The sequence below is a fragment of the Hydra viridissima genome, unplaced genomic scaffold (assembly GCF_058129835.1).
Source record: "Hydra viridissima isolate aposymbiotic clone 2 unplaced genomic scaffold, HvirCarnegie_v1 scaffold_10, whole genome shotgun sequence".
NCBI lineage: Eukaryota > Metazoa > Cnidaria > Hydrozoa > Anthoathecata > Hydridae > Hydra > Hydra viridissima.
Window position 1 is genome coordinate 17,879,407 of NW_028324309.1, and position 21,850 is coordinate 17,901,256.

General features: G+C 31.6%; 2 protein-coding genes and 1 long non-coding RNA gene across 3 annotated transcripts; 1 reads left to right on the forward strand and 2 right to left on the reverse strand.

Moving 5' to 3' along the window:
* Positions 1–2,162: 2,162 nt before the first annotated feature.
* Positions 2,163–3,210, forward strand: LOC149883452 (uncharacterized). The gene is made up of 2 exons (XR_016456687.1): positions 2,163–2,397; positions 2,825–3,210. It is a non-coding gene; the product is annotated as an uncharacterized LOC149883452 (long non-coding RNA).
* Positions 3,211–12,845: 9,635 nt separating this feature from the next.
* On the reverse strand, positions 12,846–13,652 carry LOC149883453 (uncharacterized). The gene has a single exon (XM_090101079.1). It carries the CDS (start codon positions 13,644–13,646, stop codon positions 12,846–12,848), a length of 801 nt encoding a protein of 266 aa, XP_089957205.1. The 5' UTR covers positions 13,647–13,652.
* A 53-nt stretch (positions 13,653–13,705) lies between these two features.
* Positions 13,706–14,978, reverse strand: LOC149883454 (uncharacterized). Its single transcript, XM_090101080.1, has 3 exons — positions 14,635–14,978; positions 13,767–14,445; positions 13,706–13,711 (listed from the first exon to the last, which is right to left on the reverse strand). The coding sequence occupies exons 1-3, from the start codon at positions 14,976–14,978 to the stop codon at positions 13,706–13,708; spliced, it is 1,029 nt and encodes a 342-aa protein (XP_089957206.1).
* Positions 14,979–21,850: the final 6,872 nt, after the last annotated feature.

Here is a 21,850-nt window from a genome sequence, read left to right on the forward strand (position 1 = left end):
TCCTTCAATAAGTGAAAAAATTCTCAACGCTGCAATCAACTTTGCCGAACAGCACCTTCTAATAAACTCGGAGCAAAAAGCAATAATAAAACATGCAAGAAAATCTTTACTTTTTAACAACAATGAAATGTGGATTAAGAAAAATGGGGGGCAGTTCGATGTTACAATGGGGGCTTACGATGGTGCTGAAGTATGTGAATTAGTAGGAATCTTTCTATTATTTCAACTTTCGCAACATTATAAAAGTGAAGATTTCGGGCTATATCGTGACGACGGGCTAGCAATATTTAAAAACAAAAACGGCCAGCAGATGGAAAAAATCAAAAAGCATTTCGTGAAAATATTTAAAAGTAATGATTTTCTTATTTCCATCAAATGCAATATGAAAATCGTAAATTATCTCGATGTGACACTTGATCTTAATGATAATTCTTTTCGACCTTACTCGAAATGTGATAACGAACTGAGTTACTTCAACTGTGATTCCAACCATCCACCAAGTGTTTTAAAAAGACTACCTCGCACTGTTGAATTAAGATTATCTTCAACTTCATCAAACGAACTTATTTTTAAAAGTGCTATTCCACCTTACGAAGAGGCTTTAAATAAAGCAGGCTATAAATGTAAACTTAATTATCAACATCAAGTTGCCACGACTAAAAATACAAAACGCAAGCGAAACATTATATGGTTTAACCCTCCATTCAGTCAAAACGTGGAAACAAAAATAGGAAACCGTTTACTTGCATTGCTTGACCTTCACTTCCCGGTAAAGCATAGATTGCACAAAATTTTCAATAGAAGTTCGATCAAGGTAAGTTATAGCTGTATGCGAAACGTAAAATCCATCATTAATTCGCATAATCACAAAATTTTACAAGACCAAAGAAGCATACCAAAAAACACCTGCAACTGTACCAACAAAACTGCGTGTCCTTTAAACAATCAATGTTTATTAAGCAATATCGTTTATAAAGCTATCGTGAGTTCCGAAAATCTTGAACTCAAAGAAAAAGTTTATTTTGGCATTAGCGAGACACCGTTTAAGCTAAGATATGCTAACCATGTAAAATCTTTTAATACGGTCAGGTATGAGAATGATACCGAACTTTCAAAGGAAATTTGGAAATTCAAAGAAAAAGCTATCACACCTATAATAAAGTGGAGAATTGTAAAGCGATGCAAACCTTCCAACCCTGAAACCAAGACCTGTAACCTTTGCCTTCACGAGAAGTTTGAAATTTTATCGTATAAAGAAAACAACCTTCTCAACAAAAGAAGCGAAATATTATCTAAATGTCGACATGCTAACAAGTTCCTTCTATCCTCTTTTGATACTGAAGACTAAATGAATGCGTCTTTTCACTTATTACGCCAGAATTCGTTCTACCGTAAATTTGATTCGTTTTTAAACGGTTTTTTACGTTTTTAATTTGTAATTAATAGCTGACGATTGCCGTAAGGCACGAAACTTTAAGTACTATTAAAATGTTGTTTTTCTCCATTTAAATAACAGATATATATATATATATATATATATATATATATATATATATATATATATATATATATATATATATATATATATATATATATATATATATATATATATAGAAGTACATGATGGTGATGTTTTAAGAAGGTATCTTATTTGATGAGACGAATGAATTGGTTTTAAAATCCAGGCACAGAAACAAATTTCTCCTTTCCAAATTTGACACTGGCGACTAGGCCTAAATTCTTTCTTTCTTTCTTTCTTTTTTTCTTTTCTTCTATTTTTTTCTTTCTTTGTTTCTTTCTTTCGTTCTTTCTATACTTCCTTTCTTCCTCCCTTTCTTTAATAATGTCAGAGCACATGATACAGTAATTTTTGTAATTTTGTAACGGTTTTTACATTTTTGATTTGTATTTCATGGCTGATGATTGCCATTAGGCATGAAACTTTAAGTACCATGCATAGTTGTTGTTTCTTTGTTTTATATATATATATATATATATATATACAAAATTAAATTTAATCACAACAAATAATAAAAAAAAATGAAATAATATTAATTAGTAATAGTAAAAGTATTTCTTATTACTAATCATTTGTTTTATTGCAGCACTTTATTTCTATTTTATTTCTTGTTTGGCTGGTATAAACTGAAAATTCATTTAAAGTTTTCCATTTGTCTGTTGGAAAACTTATATCATTAGTATATTAATACGTATTACTAGTTAACTAATTTCATTTAGGTTGTTCGAATGGACTTAATTAAAGGTCCAGTTGTATATGGAGAAAATGTTGTTGTACAGTGGTCATCAAGTTATTTCAATGCAATGTTGCAGAACCAGGCATTAAAGTCTGGTTCTCCTACTTGGAAAAATTATGAGGCAAAGGTCATAAAATCAGGGGTAAGCAGAATTTAGGATATATATACATTTATATGCAGGAGTAAAATTTCCATTTTTTTAAATGAAGCAAGTATTATACTATTTTATATTTTAAATAATGAAGATGATTTGGAGGAGTTGAACAATCAAGCAAACATCCTTGTAAAAGTTGTTCCACCATTACCAAATCAGATAACTTTAATGGTGTGGTTATGATGAACATTTTTAAAAACTGTTTTTTATAAATGTTAAATGCTATTTTAAAATATTTCATTCAAGTTCATCAGCTTATTTTAGAAATATGATTGTAAAAGTTGTGCAAAAACTAAACGATTGCTTGTTGAAGAAAACATTAAATTTATTGAAAACATTGTATATGTATTGTATATTGTAAATACTTCTACTTTTAGCAAGTTAACTTCAGTATTCCTTTTTGTTCTTATTTTAGAATGCAGATAAAGTTGCTTTAGAAATTAAACTTGATGAACTTATTCAATGGAGTTTTGCAGTTAAACAAGCCCCGTGATTTATCTTCCTTAACACATCATATACCAAAATTGACAAAAAGTCTTTCCTCTAACTCAAATCAATATGCAAGTGACTTTAATGTAACTCAAAGTTTTCATTCATCTTTTCAGAAGTGGAAGGGACCCAGCAATTTATATGGGTCTAGTAGAGCAACCTCTCACACTCAACTCTTTTGATATGTCTGATCAACTTAATCATTCATTTAGCATTACAAATAGTAATGCTTTTAATGACAGTCTTGTTTCTAAATCAAATCTTACTGAAACGCATACCAATCTGGAAAGAACCAAATACCCAAATGGATCTAGTAGAGTAAGAATTTTTATGTTACAAAATTTATCTATTTCTTTATTTATATGTTTAATTATTTAAATTTTATTCACAGTACTTTTACTTTGTAATTTAGAAACAATTAGTGCCAGGTCACAAAATATACATTGACCATGTAAAATTCAGCAAATGTAACAAATCGCATAGTACAAATAAATTTGTACACGATCTTTTGGTGTCATTGGTGGGAAACACAGACTATCTGAGAAGTGTCAGTTTTTCTGGCAAGCAAAGTAATGCTCACTCTGACAAAGTAGCAAAACCCAAAATTTGTCAAGACCATGTTGATGGTGTTGTTGGTAAATAGTTATAGCATTTGAATTTCTTCATTAAACGGAAGAAACCAATGAATAAATGAACTCTTTTGTATTTTTAGCCTTTGCCTATCAAATACTGGGTGTGTCGTCAAAGGATATGTGAACAGCAATCAAATTGAAATTAAATATTGTGTTGGAAGTTAAAAAGAGTTAAAATATGAAAGATGTTATACGAATGTACATAGTGTATTTCTGTCTTTTTTGATTATTTAATATTTAGTCTTTTGTTTTAAAAGTTTATAAATGCATTTTTTCTTGTTTTCTCTCCCAATAGCAAATATTCCTCATATGTAATATACAGATGGTTTATGGAATATCATAAAAAGTCTATGAAATTGGTATAGGAAGCAATTATATTGTCTGTAATATATGTAGAATATTATTTATGTAATATATAATATAGACTATATTCGATGGAATATATCCCATCGATTCTATAGACCATCTAAATGATAATAGAAAATATTTTCTATACACTCTCGAAAAATACGATCTATTGAAACTTCTATAGACTTTCTGTAGTTAAATTTCTATAGGCCTATAGAAAATAATATTGATCTTTTCTATAGAAACTTCTATAGACTTTCAATTGCATATTCTATAGACTTTTAGTAGTTGAATTTCTATAGAGAGTATGTTCCAAAAGCCTATAGAAAAAAGGATTGATTTTTTGTATAGAAAATCTATACAAATTTTGTCCTGGGAAAGTATTGAACAACTCTATGGAACGGTGGACAAGTGTGTGGAAATATATAACGTTACGCTTGAATCAACAACGATACCGGAATTTCGCATCAAGGTCGAATGCACCAACGCAGAAAAGGAAACACTCACCTTTTTACCGAATCCGATGATCAAGGATGTTAAGAAGAATTTTGCAAAACTGAGGAGACTGAAATTTAGCGATGATGAAGGGAGTGAAGAACTTCAACCTGTTCACATTGTACTTGGTGCTGCTGATTATCAACGAATAAAAACCACGGAGCCGGTAGTTCTCGGAAAAAATCCGGATAAAGATCCAGGAGCCGAATTAACTATGTTGGGATTGACTCTTTCTGGGAGACGAACACAATTGAGTACTGGTGTTGAGAAAAGTTTCTTATTGAAAACTGGTCGGGATCAGTTCGAGCAAATGTGTAGTTTAGAAGTACTTGGATTATCAGACACAAAAGTGAGTCAATATTCCACCAAGACTTCAGCGTAAAGCTGCATCAAACCGACGAAGGTTACTATAAAACCAAAACTCCATGGAAAAAGGGTATTGTTAAACTGCCAAGCAACAGAAATCTGGCTCATAAAAGATTGGGAAGTGTAACAACTCGATTGAAAAAGCTTAAAAAACTAGAACAGTATAATGATATAATGATGGAACAGATCAATGAGGGAATATTGGAAATGGCACCAGAAAAACCTACGGGAGAAATTATTCACTACGTTCCTCATCCAAGAAAATGCTGAGTCAACGAAAATGAGAATTGTTTATGATTGCTCAGCAAGAAAAGACGCTCAATCACCTTCATTAAATGACTGTCTAGAAGTGGGATCATCGCTGCAACCGTTAATATTTGACATACTCATACGAAATCGGATGAATAAACTCTGCGTTTTAGCTGACGTGAAGAAGGCGTTTCTACAAACTAGAATATACGAAATGGATAGAGACGCACAACGCTTAATTTGGTATAAGGACTTAAAGAAAATGGAATAAACTGAGTTATGATTTGCAAGGGTGATTTTTGATTCAAGTTCAAGTCCTTACATTTTCGGCGCCACGATTAAAAAGCATATAACAAAATGCAAGGACATTTATCCAAAAACGTTGCTTGCTTTGGAAGAAGATACTTATGTCGATGATATAAAAGCAGGTGGTGAAACGGAAGAAGAACTTATCAGGTTTAAAAATGAATCAACGCAAATCTTAATGGAAGTTGGTTTCCAGCTGCACAAATAACATAGCAACGTAAGCAAATTGGAAAGCGACGCTGAGGTCAAATCAACAAAAATACTTGGGATTCCTTGGAACAAAGAAACGGATCAACTATTGATTGACTTAACTGCATGCATCACTATCGGAAATAAAGAAGTGATAAGAAAAAGGAAAATGCTATCCGCCATCAACAGTGTCTTTGACGTATTGGGATTTAGTGCACCTGCATTAATTACTGGAAAAATACTATACAGTCGACTATGCTTATTAAAACTCGGATGGAATCAACAAATTCCAAATGAACTTTCAGAAGAATGGAAAACCTGGATCAAGGCGATTAGAATTAAAAGAACTATTTCAATTCCGCGGAGCGTTTTGTCTGAAAGAATCATTGAAATGGAGCCCCATGGATTTTCAGACGCAAGTAAATTAGCAGTATGTGAATGCGTCTACTTTGCAGCCAGCCATCAAAACTTAAAAACAAGCAACCTACTTATAGCAAAAGTAAGGATTACACCAAGAGATCTTAGTATTCCGAGACTGGAGCTGGTAGCGGCGCATACCTTGAGCAAGTTAATGAATCATGTTAGGAAGACATTAAACAAGTATAATTTTATAGAAGTATATCACTGGGTTGATAGTACTGCGCTACTTTACTGGTTAAAAGAAAGGGGTAGTTGGTATCAGTTTGTCAGGAATTGAGTTCAGCAGATACTATTGAATGGAGAAGTAAAATGGCTTTATGTCCCAACAAAAGAAAACCCAAGTGATCTTGGGACAAGAGGAGTTAGTCCTGATAAATTATCAAGCTTGTGGCTGAATGGACCTATATGGTTGAAACACAAAGAAAATTGGCCAATCCAACCAGAAATAATTGAAGCGCCGTACGCATCATGTGAAAATGTTGGTGTGAAAGAGAACGTCAGAATGGCAACAGAAAAAATAAAGGAACATAATATATTTAAAGATATGTTGAGTAAACACAAAAATTGGAAGATCAAAAGAATATCATCCTTCATAAAAAGGTTTATTTACAATTGTCGGAATAAAAGAAAAAATAACAGGACCACTGGAAGCTGAAGAGATGATGGAAGCGGAGTTGAAGAATCTTAAGTTACTACAAGAAGCTGTTGCAATAAAGTCCGATGTGGAACTTAAACAGGATGAAAAACAGCTTTGGAGATATCACGGAAAAGTTTCTGGGTATAATCCAATATTTGTAACAAAAGGATTTTAACTAACTCAAAGAATTATTGAGTATCATCACGCGAAAACGTTACACGGGGGAGTAGGAGATAACGGGTGATGACAAAAAAATGAGATTGCATTCAATGTAAATTTGGATGTACTAATACCATTAGCTGTATATATATTTTGTATGTATTTTATTGCAAATTTATTCTAGTTTTAAATAAAAAAAAAAGTAATTAAAATTTAACGATTTAAAAGGAAAATAAACAAATCTAAGCAAGTGCTTCTCCGTGAACGTTTTTATGGTATTTATTTCCATTAAGAGCAGAGTCACAAAAACGCAAAATAAGAACCAGATGCAGTCGATTATACGAAAAATATAAAAATCACGATTGGATAATTGATGATGAATCTTATTTCACTTTGAAACATAGCACCATTAACGGAAACCAAAAATTCTACTCAAGTAACACTGCTTTGACACCGTCTGGCGTAAAATATGATCCAGTTGAAAAATATGAGCAAAAAGTGTTGGTCTGGATTTGCGTTTCGGCTAAAGGTATTTCTATACTTTTTTTTGTACCTTCTAAGCAATCAATCAAGCAAGAATTATACTTGAGCGAGTGCATCAAAAAATGACTTGTTCCTTTTATCAAAGCAAATCATCTAGACGACAATTACATATTCTGGCCTGACCTAGCAACATCACATTACGCAAAAACTGTAGTGGAGTATTTCAGACAAAATAACATCAATTTTGTTGAAAAGGAAGACAACCCTCCCAAAGTACCTGAATGCAGGCCTATTGAGGACTTTTGGTCTCAATTGAAAGGAGAATTATACAAGAACAACTGGCAAACAGAAACTATTGATCAACTTTGCAATAGAATAAAGTATTGTTTGAATAAGATCGACTTTACTGCCATACAACGCCTTATGGGATCGGTAAAAGGTCGAATCGATAATATTCGTAGAACTGGAGTAATAGAAGATAATTAAATAAATGTTTTGAAAGCTCGAAAAATTCTCTACTTAATACATTTTTAATTTTAAAAAAATCATTTAAAATAAAGGAGTTATGCCCTTTTAAACGCAGTCTCATTTTTTTGTCATCACCCGTTACCATGAGTAGCATAAGAGAAAGATTTTGGATACCGAAAGAGTTGCCGTAAAAAAGGACATTCGTGAATGCAATCTATGTAAGAGATATAGAGGGAAACCGCTGTTACCGCCAACGAGAGCAATTTTACCACCCTTTAGAACTGAAGATATCGAACCGTTTATGGTTACAGGTGTTGATTTTGCCGGTCCGCTAAAGGATAAAGCGGCAGAAAAGTTGGTCGAAAAATATTGCGTTGCACTCTTTACATACGCATGTACAAGAGCTGTCTACCTTAGACTTTGTCATGATCTATCGGCAGGAGAATTTCAGAGAATTTTAAAGGAGTTTGTTGCAAGAAAAGGATCACCACAAATGATGATTAGTGATAACGCAAAGACATTTCTGGCAACAGGGAAGTGGTTACTAACACTTAGGAGGGATGAAAATCTCGCAAACTATCTTGCTACCACAGCCATAAAGTGGAGGTTTAATTTATAAAGAGCGCCGTGGTGGGGAGGTTTGTTTGAAAGATTAATTGGAATAATGAAGAAAAGTTTGACAAAAACAATCGGTAAGGGCATCCTAAGCGTCTACGGAGAGTCAAGTTTGTGAAAAATTGTAAGGATCACTTAGGGAAAAGATGGATGAACGTACGTGCACGCAATGGAAGAACGAAAACAAGCAAGGGAAAAGAGAGGCAACGTGAAACTCCCAGGTGTCGGAAGTGTGGTGCTCATTAAAGACGATGTGAAGGACAAGGCACTTCTCAACATCGGTCGAATTGAAAACAACATTAAAGAGAAAGATGGATTTATTCGTGGCTTTAAAATACGCCTGGGAAACGGTTGTGTAATTGAACGACCAATTCAGTTGGTGTGTGACTTGGAATTGAGTTTTGGGGCAGAAAGAGAAATCGAATCGGGCGAGAGTTTGGAAACCAGAGCCGAAAAGGATACCTTGAAAAGAGAAACGAGACTGGCGAAATTGGATGCAAGACAAAAGATCAATTACATCATGGAAGACGAGATGGAAGATAGCTGATTAAAGCCGAAGTCTCAGCTTTAATCGGGGGAGGGTGTCGAGAAAAAGTCTTCAAGATGTAATTAGCGTGTGCGAAGGTCTTAATGTTTTGTAGGTGCTAATGTATGTAGGTGTTAATGTATGTAATTGTTATTGGATTAAATGTGTGAAAATGACGCAGTTGTAAAAGTGTATAAAAAGAGAGTGTATTTTGTAAAATGTATTGATTCGCAGTCAGATGTAAAATATATTATCGAGTTCAAAAAGTGTCTCTTTAGTGTCTCAGGGAAAGTTTAAATAATTCCCCACAATGGTCTGATGTAACTCTTTTACACTAATGTTTACGGCTGATTTGAGCAACTTTATAATGTTGGAAGGGAAAACAAAAGAAATTTTAAATATAATCTTTAAGTTTTTACTCAAGTATAAAACGCATCTCATTTAAGGAGCGAGACACCCAAAACACCAAGTGGACATACATTTACAATAGCATGAAAAATAAATCAGTCATTAAAATTTGTAACTTTTTACGCAAAACGTAAAACCAGAAACTCAAATGTAATTATATTAATAAAATGGTAATAGTTCAATTAGATTATTGTTTATGATTTAACAAAAAAGTCAACATCAGAGACAAACGCAAATCAAAAGATAACTGGTAAAATCTGTATTAAAGAACTATAAGTAACGGGTGATGACAAAAAAATGAGACTGCGTTTAAAAGGCCATAACTCCTTTATTTTAAATGATTTTTTTAAAATAAAAAAGGCATTAAGTAGAGAATTTTTCGAGCTTTCAAAACATATATTTAATTATCTTCTATTACTCCATTTCTACGAATATTATAGATTCGACCTTTTACCGATCCCATAAGGCGTTGTATGGCAGTAAAGTCAATCTTATTCAAACAATACTTTATTCTATTGCAAAGTTGATCAATAGTTTCTGCTTGCCAGGTGTTCTTGTATACTTCTCCTTTCAATTGAGACCAAAAGTCCTCAATAGGCCTGCATTCAGGTACTTTGGGAGGGTTGTCTTCCTTTTCAACAAAATTGATGTTATTTTGTCTGAAATACTCCACTACAGTTTTTGCGTAATGTGATGTTGCTAGGTCAGGCCAGAATATGTAATTGTCGTCTAGATGATTTGCTTTGATGAAAGGAACAAGTTTTTTTTTGATGCACTCGGTCAGGTATAATTCTTGCTTGATTGATTGCTTAGAAGGTACAAAAAAAGGTATAGAAATACCTTTAGCCGAAACGCAAATCCAGACCAACACTTTTTGTTCATATTTTTCAACTGGATCATATTTTACGCTTGGCGGTGTCAAAGCAGTGTTACTTGAGTAGAAATTTTGGCTTCCGTTAATGGTGCTATGCTTCAAAGTGAAATAAGATTCATCATCAATTATCCAATCGTGATTTTTATATTTTTCGTATAATCGACTGCATCTGGTTCTTATTTTACGTTTTTGTGACTCTGTTCTTAATGGAATCTTTGTTTTTTTTTTGCATTTAATATCTGTGTGTTTCTTCAATGTTTTGCATATAAAAGACTGATCGCACACAAATTTTCTAGCTGCTTGTCTTTGTGAGACGCCATCCTTGTGGTCAAACATGGTCTTCAGCTTAGTAATGTTCTTTTTCGTCATTTTTTTTGCGACTCGACCACTTCCTTTAACTCTTTGAGTTCCGATTCCATTTTCTGCGCGTTCAATTATACGGTATAGGGTTGCTTTTGGTATTTTTTCTGCTTTAAAATGACAATAAGTGTAATATTTACCATTTTGCTTATTGTCCATGTAAAATCCATACACACGTTCACGGTGAAGCTCTTGCTTAGATTTGTTTATTTTCATTTTAAATCGTTAAATTTTAATTACTTTTTTTTTTTATTTAAAACTAGAATAAATTTGCACTAAAATACATGCAAAATATATATACAGCTAATGGTATTAGTACATGCAAATTTAAATTGAACGCAGTCTCATTTTTTTGTCATCACCCGTTAATAGGTCGAATAACAAACACGTAACGAACTTGAAGATAAAATGAATTCTTTTTACTTGAACAGCATCTTATATAAGAAAAATATGCGGAGACTGAAAAGGAACGGTGAGAAAATCTTGGGAATTTTAATGCGAAGATTTTTATGACAGAAAATGAGGAGAATTTTTATTTTGAAGATTTTATGAACGATTGATGAAAGATGTGATGGGAGAGTTGATGGAAGAATTTTTGGGAGATTTTGGATATGAGGTTTTTGGAAAAAAAAGAGTAAAGTGATTGTGAAAGCATAAGTAAAAGGGTATTTTTCAAAGAGAAAAAGAAAAGTGAGAACTGATCTTTAACAGAGTGGTTAGAGAATATTTTTTAGTGACTTTTAATTGCATTGTACCGTCTGTGTTTTTAAATATTTAAATAATATACTTCAATTATATATTTTAGAGTATTTATTAAGTGAAACAAGAAGGACCATTAGCAAGTATGATCATATTTTGTTTTCATTTTGTTTTAGGAAATATTAAACTGCCGTTGTATCAAGAATTTGTCGCTAAGCTTAATGTAGGTCTAAAGTGTTAGAAGTTAAACAAACCATAAACGAACCGTACGCGAACCACACACACACACACGCACACACGCACACACAACACTGAGGACATACAAGCAACTCTACCATAAACAGCCCAACACCCCTAAATAACCAAACAAAACAAACACGTTCTTCGAAGACTAAATAATATCTCCACGCTCACTCTTATTCGTCGCCCTCACATTTCACCGCCCAAACAAAACTCCGCACTCATCATATAAACGCGCTTTTAATCTCAGCCCTCATAACCTCCGCCCTAAAAAACTCCGTCTTCAGAAAATATGTACCCTTACAATACCTCGCTGAAAAATTTTTTAATTCGAGGTTTGCTAAGCATGGTGGAAAACATTAAAATTCTTTTAAAAAGATTTTTTTTATTTTTTATAAACGACTCGCATGATACGGTCTCGCAAAATAGCCCACAGCTACGTTTATGGACCAGATTTGAGCGCAATTTAAAGCCAAACTACTTAGTTTTAGATGTTTTTTTTTAAATTCATTTCCAAATATATAGATTTGCGTTGAAAAGCATTCCGAAAGTCTTGTTTATTTTAATTAGGGTAAGGAAATGAAGGTCGAAGTAAGCTTAAATTTTCAAAAAAACCATCTTCAAAGTCTTATTAGGAGAGCGGCAAACTTTAATGGCAGCTGAATTTAAAATTGAAGCCAGGACGCACTATGAATCCAAATCTCAAAAATGTGGCCAAAAGTCGTTTTTTAAAAGTATTCCAATATAAAAATATTTTTTATAATTTAGAAAGAATATTTACCCAATAGCTGAAAAAAATATTTTGCAGAATTTTTAATACGTCCTTTATATGTTTTGGGAGTGATTTATTGCGCTTAAAAAATAAAATAAAAATTTCCAAAATAATTCACAAATTTTTGTATTTTTTTAAATAAGACAATTTTTATATTATTATACAACATTTGTAAACTTTTTTAAAATTTCATTTTCATATATTATTGTTAATATGGTTTTAATCAAAAAAGAAGTAATAACTCGATTTTTTAGCTTTAGATTTTGGGTTTTTGAAGAAAGGAGTAAAATTTTTAAAATATGTATTTCCCCGGTTACAAAAAGTGATAAAGCTTAAAATGTCCACTTTTCACTCCTCCTAAATTTCTATCACATTATTATGAAGGTATTGGGTATAAAACAAATAATTTTTTAGCTGCTCGAATTTGCTCCATTTTGGTTTTATGTCAATTGTTTCAAAAAAAGACATTAGAAAAAGCCCGGGGGGGGAGGGGTGAGAACAGCAAATGCAAGACTTCATTTCAACATTTTTATAACTTGAGATCTTTTAAAGTTTATATATATACCTTAAAAGATCTCAAATATATATACACACATACACGCATGTATAAACCAATATTTGCAACATTTAGTAATATAGTAAAAATTATTTTTAAAAAATATTTATTGTTCATCAAGCAAAAGGTTTAAAACTTCAGAATCTTAGTTAACAGCACTAATAGATTTAGTTTTTTTGAAGATGAATGATGATACTATTGGATCACTACGTAACAGCAGATAATGATATTGGTTTTCCATTGCATTTTTTCTAGAAATTTTACATGTATGGTTTAGTCTTGCATTTCGAATGTATTTGTTTTGTGCTTCCTGTGCCTCTTCTGAGTAAATACCTATTGGGAGTTCAAAGCAATCAGAAATTTGATAACCATGCTCTAATAGCTTGTGTACTGTAGGTGGCATTATGTACCAGTTATATTTTTTAATTATTATTTCAGAAGTAGCTAAACAATATTTTTTGAAGGCCCCCAAATCAAGGTGGTATCCACTGCACACAGCCTTCATTATATTTCTCAATCTAACAATTATTTTAACATCAACTCCTGTAATGTCTGCAAAAGTATCTGCATTGTCAAATGCTCTTCTGGCTGTGTTACCTGTGTTTGAGGAACCATAGCCATGCTTTGGCATATCGACAACAAGGCTGAGCTCGCTTCTAAACCTATTCTGAATTTCATTTTTTTGCTCAATAACAAAAAGCTTATGTTCTTTTGATCTAGCCTGATACTTTTTAATTTTCATTTTATATCCTAAGTGTAGCACATACTCAAAAAGTCTAATCCAACAATGTAAAGTAGATAGTCCCATAGTAAGAGATTTTTTATTTGGAGTAAACATTCTGATTTTTACTAGATTGTTCATCTCACTCGGTTTTGCAAAACAAATATTGCACGATTGTGATGAATTCGAAAACATGATAGCATTTACTGACTTGCCATCCAACATAGTCAAGTCAACAACAACTTTAATTTTTATGGAACAGTGCTTTTTACTACTGAGAAGATCTAGATCTAAAATATAGTCTTGTAGATTTTCGATTTGTTTTCTAAGATTTATTTCTTCTGCTGCAATGAGTTCATTTGTTTCCTTTAGGTATTGTAGCTCAAGAGGTCTACAAAAATGAGGGCTGGATGGTTTAGGATTATTCCAGATGTTTGAACCCCCAATTTTTAATTTCAAAGGAACTATTGCAGTTTGAAATACTGACTGTTCATTCTGCACTCCAGTAGTAAGATCAGTATCATCAAACCTTTGATTATAAATACTTTGTGAAGATGCACCATCCATGCCACATTTCAAATTGAATACTCCATGTGTAACTGTTTCATCTAAATTTTGAAGCTGCTCAGAATTTAGTTTCAAAATTCGAAGCAAGGTATGGTTAACCATGTTCTGCAAACTACACTTCGCAGACGTTTCTGTAATATGCAAACCCTCTGGATAACAATCTGCTTTTGATTTTAGGATTGCTTTTAATGGGGGATAAATGTCAGCATTTTGCATCAGAGATGAGTTTCGAATAATCTGGTATTGTAAATCACTCAAATCACATTGAATTTTAAGTGATAAAGCTTGATCAGCAGACATCATAATTGGCTGATAATTATCAGATTGGTAAGTTTGGCCTGGTAGATCTTTAGAAAACATTTTAACATTTTTTCCCAAATCAGATTTTCCAGGACTTGAATTTGCACGTACAACAGCAGCTTCTGCTAATTCTTCAGTTGTATGAGTTTTAGCCAAACTAAAATAAAAATAAACAACATCATTATTTGATAAACTATTTCCATTATGATAATTTCAAAAATTGATACTATGGAAAACTGCCTTAACCACACAAGTGTGGAACTGTGGGTGTATATTTTTATTAAAAATTATGTATTTAATCAGTGACTTTTAAAAACAAAAATAGCAATTCTAAACTAGATACTACCTTGAAACTTTCCTCCTTTTTGTTCTTAATGAACACTCTATCCATTCTTTTTCTGGTCGTCCAGTTTTTAAAGTTGAATCAAGTTTAGTATTTTGATTCTGAAACAACTCACCCTCTAACCAGGCCACTTCTTGTTTAACTAATCTTTTAAAATTACGATTATGCTTTGCATATTTAACCCGAAATTTATAAATAAAAAGTCTATTTTTTTCTGAGAGTTCTGCATCAGACAGTTCTTCATTGGTTAGCAATTTATTTTTTCCTTCAGTTTCTAAAACGGCTTGCAAATTCGCATGATTAACATCAACTTCTTGAATTACGCTTATAAGTTCTAATCTTTTCATATTTAATCAACAACAAAGAAAAAACACCTGTATAATCTTCTAGATGCACTCTTTACAATTAATATTTTATGAAAACAAAGCTATAAATTTTCTTTACAGAAAACGACTCTATATTGAGTTTAAATAACAGTTTACATCTGTTTAAAGTAAAAAGATTGCACAAAGTTCACTTTCTGTTAAAAAAAAATCGGAAAAAAGTTTTGGCCACTTTTTCGCAATTTGGACTCATTGTGGGACGTGTTAAAGTTGAGCTTTAGAGCTTAATAAACCAAACTAAACTAAACCAAACCGAAAGTGCTTACACTTAAATCTTTGAATCGCAGTTTATGTTAAATATACCTATCAGAAAAAAATGTAGTTTAAAGTCGTAAGAGTGCTTGTTCCACTAATAGTTTTTAAACTTTGGAGGTTTTTGTTAAGAGTAAGTCAAAGTTCTACAAATTTAGAGCCAAACTAACTACGAAAAAGAGGTTTGTATGAACCTAATTTTTTTTAAATTCGAAAGACCATTAGAAAAACAGAAAGAGAAAAGCAGTTTAAGCGAACCCTAACTCTAAGTAGTACAGTCCCACCGGCAGAGCACTTAAACCCTCATTCCATGTTACACTTTTTGAAATAATTTTGAGAGTTCGGACCCTTGGAGTTTAAACATCCAGCTATGAAATTTGGAGTTTAGGATATGAGAAAGTAGTTCCTAAAGTTAAAAATAGAGGTTAGAAAAGTGATGGACTAATGAATTACAATGGCTCATGTAGAACAAACGGCTGTTTGCAGGCCATTGAAAGATTTGCTAGATATGTTGTAATAAATAACAAGTGCCCAAAAATATATAAGACAAATCTACTTCACATAAAGTAACTTAGTTCTGCACGCTAATTAAGTGTCTTTTTTTTTATGATAAAACTACTCTTAGGCTTCCTATTCTTAACCGTTCATCAACTATTTCATTATCACACAATTTCAAAGAAATAATATAACCATTAAACGAGCTTACCTTCCTTTTAAAATTACTTCCAATTACCCCAAGGGAAATTTTTTCATTTCAAATTAGTCAATGGAATATTTTAAAAGAGAGTTAAATGTATTGGTAAGTTCCCAATCATCTCCAGAGCGAATAAGGATTTCCAAATTTAGAAATTATGCAAAAAGTAGTTTTAGTCGAGGAAGGTTTTCATACACTAAATACTTTTGAACTATGTAAGAAAGTTTGAGAGATTTAGGGATATGTGAAAAGAAGAAGAATGACATTATTTTACCGAAACACTAATGATAAAATCTAAATTAAAAGATAATTGATTTTAAAACCTCAAATAAACAAAGCTGATTTGAGTTTAGTGATGAATGAAATGTTCTATTCGGAAGTTTTAGAGGGAAACATGCTTATAGAGGAGCTAAATTGAGGAAGAATCCATAGATTACGATTAGGATTAGGGTTATGATTATATTTAAGGTTAGAGTTAGAGTTAGGGTAAGATTATCTTTAAATTCAAGAAATCCTAAATATTTTTTCTTAGGCAAGTTTCTAAATTATTTTTTTTTTTATGAACGTTATTGCTTTTTTTATTTTATTTTTCATTTGTTGATTTTTTTGTTTAGCTTTACTCTAAATTTGTATTTTAAACATGAAACTCCTATAATATTTGAAAAGAAAAACATCCTTTTCGTCAAGATAAAAAGTTACTAGAAGAATGTGCATGTAACATTTTATCTTTACAGAAAGGCTTGTAACAATAGTGTAACAAAATATCTTTGTTTACATATATGTTGAAATAAAATTTAAAAAAAGCCAAAAGCTCTGATAAAGTTTAAGATGAAATATTGATAAAACAAAAGTTAGATTCTATAAAAAAACGTTCTGTATTGCCCAAAATAAAAATTGGCTAGAAAGAGTTTTTAAGTTTATTTTTTTGTCTTTTAATTTAGTGAATCAATATTGGGGTTTTCTTAAGCGCATTTGTGTTTCTGTTGTTTTTTTTGTGAAGTGATGTCAGAAGTGTTTAACTGACCATATATATACATATATGGTTAGTTAAACACTTCTTCACTAAAGAATTCTCAATAGCTCGTTGGCAAGAGCAATTACATTAAAAATGCAGCGAAGAATAATAACTTTATGGGTGCTAAAAGTTTCATTCCGCCATACCGGCAATCATCAGCCAAAATACAGAATGAAAAACAGTTATAATAGAAAACATTAATCAAAAAGAAAACGCCGTTTAACAATCCGTTAAGAAAGGATTTGTTCTTTTTAATGGTATCACAGTAGTATTTCCGGTCAAATGAAGCAAGTATGCATTTGTTCATATGCCTACACTTGCTTATCAGTTCTTGTTTTTTCTCAAATAATTTTGCGCTCCTATAGATAACGATTTCAGTTTTTTCATTTAAGCATAAAGCGCATCTTCTTGTGGTTGGTTGATTTGGTTGATATTTTCTGATAATACTCCATTTAATTAATGGTTTTCCGTTATTTTATTTTACCCGTCAGACATCCATTGATTTTTCGGTGTCGTTTTTGTACCTTGCAATAAAAACCGACTAATTGTGGTTTGGTTAACGTAACTTTAAAGGTGGTTCACTTATCCCAATATATACTTTATCTAAATAGTTTGGAAGGTTGGTCCTGGCAGTAGTTAACGATAAAAGATTTCACCAAGACATTAGTTGGGTGGGAAAGTGGTAGGAGGGCTTTTTAAGCGAATTATTTTGTCACATTACTGCAATTACTGAAATTTCAACTGAATTTTGAAATTTCAAACCAAGTACAGTTGATAGTCCTATAAATGGCACCTTTAACGGATAATATTTATATCATATTGAAATCAATTACAGACTTAAAATGAGGAACATTTGAGGGAAATAAATTTCGAAAAACATCTTTGCTTCATCTATTTGCAAGTACTCAGAACTTTGAAATAAGTTCTATAGCTATAACTTATTAAAACATAAGGAAATGCAAGATTTGACTAATATATTGGTTCTTTGCTTGTAAAAGACTTAAATTTACGGTAGCAAAAAGGATATTAGAATCGAATTCTGTATTACCAGTTGCTACGGGTTGATCTTTAAGTAAAATCTATCTTTAAAGTAATCATAAAATCTGTATGGCAAAAAAACTAGATAATAGTAATAAATTACGAAAAAATTTTTTCTAGAGAAGTCCAATTAGTTAGGCTTTCCATCTCTGTAACTAAAATAAGTACAGATATAGGACGGCTCATATAAATTTTAGAAAAAACTACTCCTTGGCTGCTCATCTACTGCGTTTTTTCGTTTAACCCATTTTTTAGCAAAAAAAAAAAAAAAGAACTTCATCAAAAATGTAATCACTTTATTCACAGCTAAAGATCTGATTCTACCATAATTGGTTGTTTCTATTTTAAAAGCAACGATCCTCTAAAATTTATTTGTAGTGCTGCCAGAAATGCTTGGGGTTCGAGCTTGATTTTATTTTTCAATTCATCATGATTAAATAAATAGTATACATAATATTTGCTAATATTTCAAATGTACTTATTTGTATTCAAATATTTAGATTGATTTACAATTACTTTATTAAAATTTTAAACCTACATTCATCACAATTTAAATCTGTGTAACTTTTATATAAATGGCTATTGGTTTCGTTTTAGAACTCTTACTTCAGTTCGATTTAGATACTGTCTTTCAATGATAGAATTAAGCATTATTGACAGTTTAAGTATTTTATTGTATTGATAAATCGTGGTAAACTTTCGTGTTATGTTCAGATGTTTAATTAATCATTATCACAATTTCTGCTAGTGCTGAAAGCAATTCTTTTGTAAATTCAAACTGAAAGTAATGTTCTTTAAAAGTAATAAATGATTTTCACTAATCATTTTCTAAATCAAGGTTCAGAATATTGTTAAAAAAAGTATGAACTTCTGCATCAGTCTCTTGAGATTAATCGAATTTTTTGAAGTTTCTGAAATAAAAATCTTATTGTGTTAAACCTAGCAAATGATTTTGGTGTGCCAAGTTATATGCATAATAAAATTTATTTAGCAATATTCCACGATATTATATAGGGTTGAGATTAAATTGAAGTTAGTATGTGATGTCAGAATAAAATAAATTTTTATGGAACTTTGTATCTTTCTTTGAGATAAATTAATGTAGATTCGATTGAATTCAAAAGACAGATCTAGAAATTACTTATTCTCTTTTAACGGAAAATCCAAACACCGATGCTTCAGATTAATGAAAGAAATGATATACCTGAGGTTATAAAATTTCAGTAATGTTTCAAACTATTTTTAAAACATTTTTGAGATTTAGTTGTGTTTTATATGGATACGTATTCTATTACGGGGTTTTAATTTCGGTAGCTGTAATATTGGCTTCAAACTTTGTTGTTCTCGTTACAGTGTTGTTATCACTAAGCCTTAGTAAAAAAGCAATGTTGTTGGCAAAGCAAGAAAATATAAAGTAAATAACGTAACATAAAATGTGAGTGGCGAAACTAAATAAAAACCTTTACGAAGAAATTAGGAAAAGATTTAAAAAAAAAAAAAGAAATATAAAGAAGATATGAAAAGAAGAAATTTACAGGACAAACTCGTAAAAGAAGTCTTAGAAAAAGTTAATTGAACAAATTTAAATAAAAATAATTTATATAAGTAACTTTCACAAAAAATTTTGATCAGAAAATAAAAATAGAACTTTATATAAGAAATTCAAATTAGCATTTTATAATAAAATTTTACAAATCAAAATTTAAATCAGAAATTTAAATAAGAAAGTTAACTTAAAAATTTAAATTTGAGATGTAAAAACTACATTTAAAAAAGAAATTTAGAGAAGCGATTGATTAAAAAGAACAAAATAGGGAAAATGTATCAGTTAATTAATGAGGTTTGAATTTGTAATTTAATTATAAATTTGTAGAGGTTTTCTCAATGGAGCTATTTCCATTAAAGAAAATCATGTTTTTCCGTTAGGACTCCAATCAATAAAGGGCGCAAAATAAAAAGAATACTTTAGTTAGATTTATATCACCCTTGATATTTACTAAAACGTTTTTGAGAATTCATAAACATTCAATTTAGGATCGTTCATCCTTGTCTTGCGACATGGATTTGTTGTTTCATATATAAAATTTAAAAAAGAACGGATACTCCAAAGAACAGTGGATTAAGTAAAATATTCTTCGAAAGGTTTGAAGTAATTATGATTAAAACTTATGACATTTAAAAACTGCAAGAGCTGTTCGTCTCAGCATGATATAAAAGATATGAAATTCGCAATCAATGTTTCTCAGTTTTCTTTGTATAAAGAGCCCAAGATTCCTGATGAAAATCCACTTCCTTGAAGGTATTTTTGAAAGTGCATTTTGACTCATAAACATTTTAACTTAGTCAATTGGCTTTCAAATATATATTAGACTTCAAAATTAATCTTGAACTTATTTCTTTGTTAATAATTTCTTAAAAGTAGTAACTTCTACTTTTTAAGCTTATTATATACAATACTGCTATACTTACTGTTATATGTTATGGTTGCAGTTATAAAAAAATTAAATATTTTTATCACCATATACAGTTGCCAGAATGTTTTATTTTAACGAAACTTAGAACCTATCATTTTAGAACCTCTGAGGTAGCCCCCTGAGGTAGCACTCTGAGGCAGGGTATTCTTAAAAAACTCATATGAGATAGGGATAGCCATATCTTAGTATTGAGCACTCGGTCAGGAATTTTAGGTTAATAGAGTTACGCATAACGGTTAGGAAATGAGACCTGCGGCTTGGTAAACCTAATGCTCTAATATTATTCAAAGCTCTGGGGTCAAAAGCACTCGACGCGGCCAGCTAACGACACGGTTGACAGCGAGTCTAAAGTAACGGATTCGATGAAACCACCACCACCGAACTGAGCTAAAGCGTCTAGCACTGTGAATACGTTAAGATCGACAGACAAGGTCAAAGACGCTCTATGAGTCATATATGTAGTAATACCACCACCATTGTTTCCCAGTTTTAAGCCTGAACCATGCAGATGCTGATCGCAAGTGCTACGATAGTCGATAGTGAGGAACTTACCCGTACCTGTATACCAATCATTAGGGGATACAGTTTGAGAGGATAATTCATTGGCAACCAAATTTTTTTTAGAAGATATGCGATTCATTCCAGAAAGACATCGGCAAGTTTCTTTGTATATCCTGTATGGGGACAAACCGCCTGAGTATAGCGAGTTGTTCTTCCCCTCAATAGCTTTGTTTATTCACTGAGGGAAGGGACTTGGCTGTGTCTTTTCTGGCTGACATGCAAAACTAACTGAGCTGGGGCAAGCGATAATAATGTATTTCAAACTTTCATAAGCAATATTAACATCAACCAGCCAGCTGGTTACCTTACCAGATAGATTTACCACGGTTATACCACGAGTGGGTAATTTTCTAGTGCCTAGGACCTTACCAACGTTAAAGCAGCTTTGTCTAATGGTTATAATATTGTAAAGCGGAGAAAAATAAACTTTTTTGAAAATTAAGCATATGAACAATGACTATGAAAACGAAGGACCAAATAGCCCCGTATTGTGCATTCATCACTTATAAGCTTATTCCATTATGGTGATAGTCTAGTGACAATGCCCTTTTTCTAAGGTTTTTTTTTACCGTTACTTTCCAAAATGAAGTTTTTTTTCTACGATGACTTGAACTTGCAGGTTGCTAAGTTTCTCCTTTTTCCTGTACCCACAACTTAAAACATGTTGACTGCGTAATCATAGTTTAAGTCTTCGATCATTTTTGTTAACAAACATGAATAAATACAATACGGTGCTGCTTTTTCATGGATTGTTCTTTGTTGCGTCTCTGTGTTTAGAAAAAGAGTTGATATAAACTAAAAA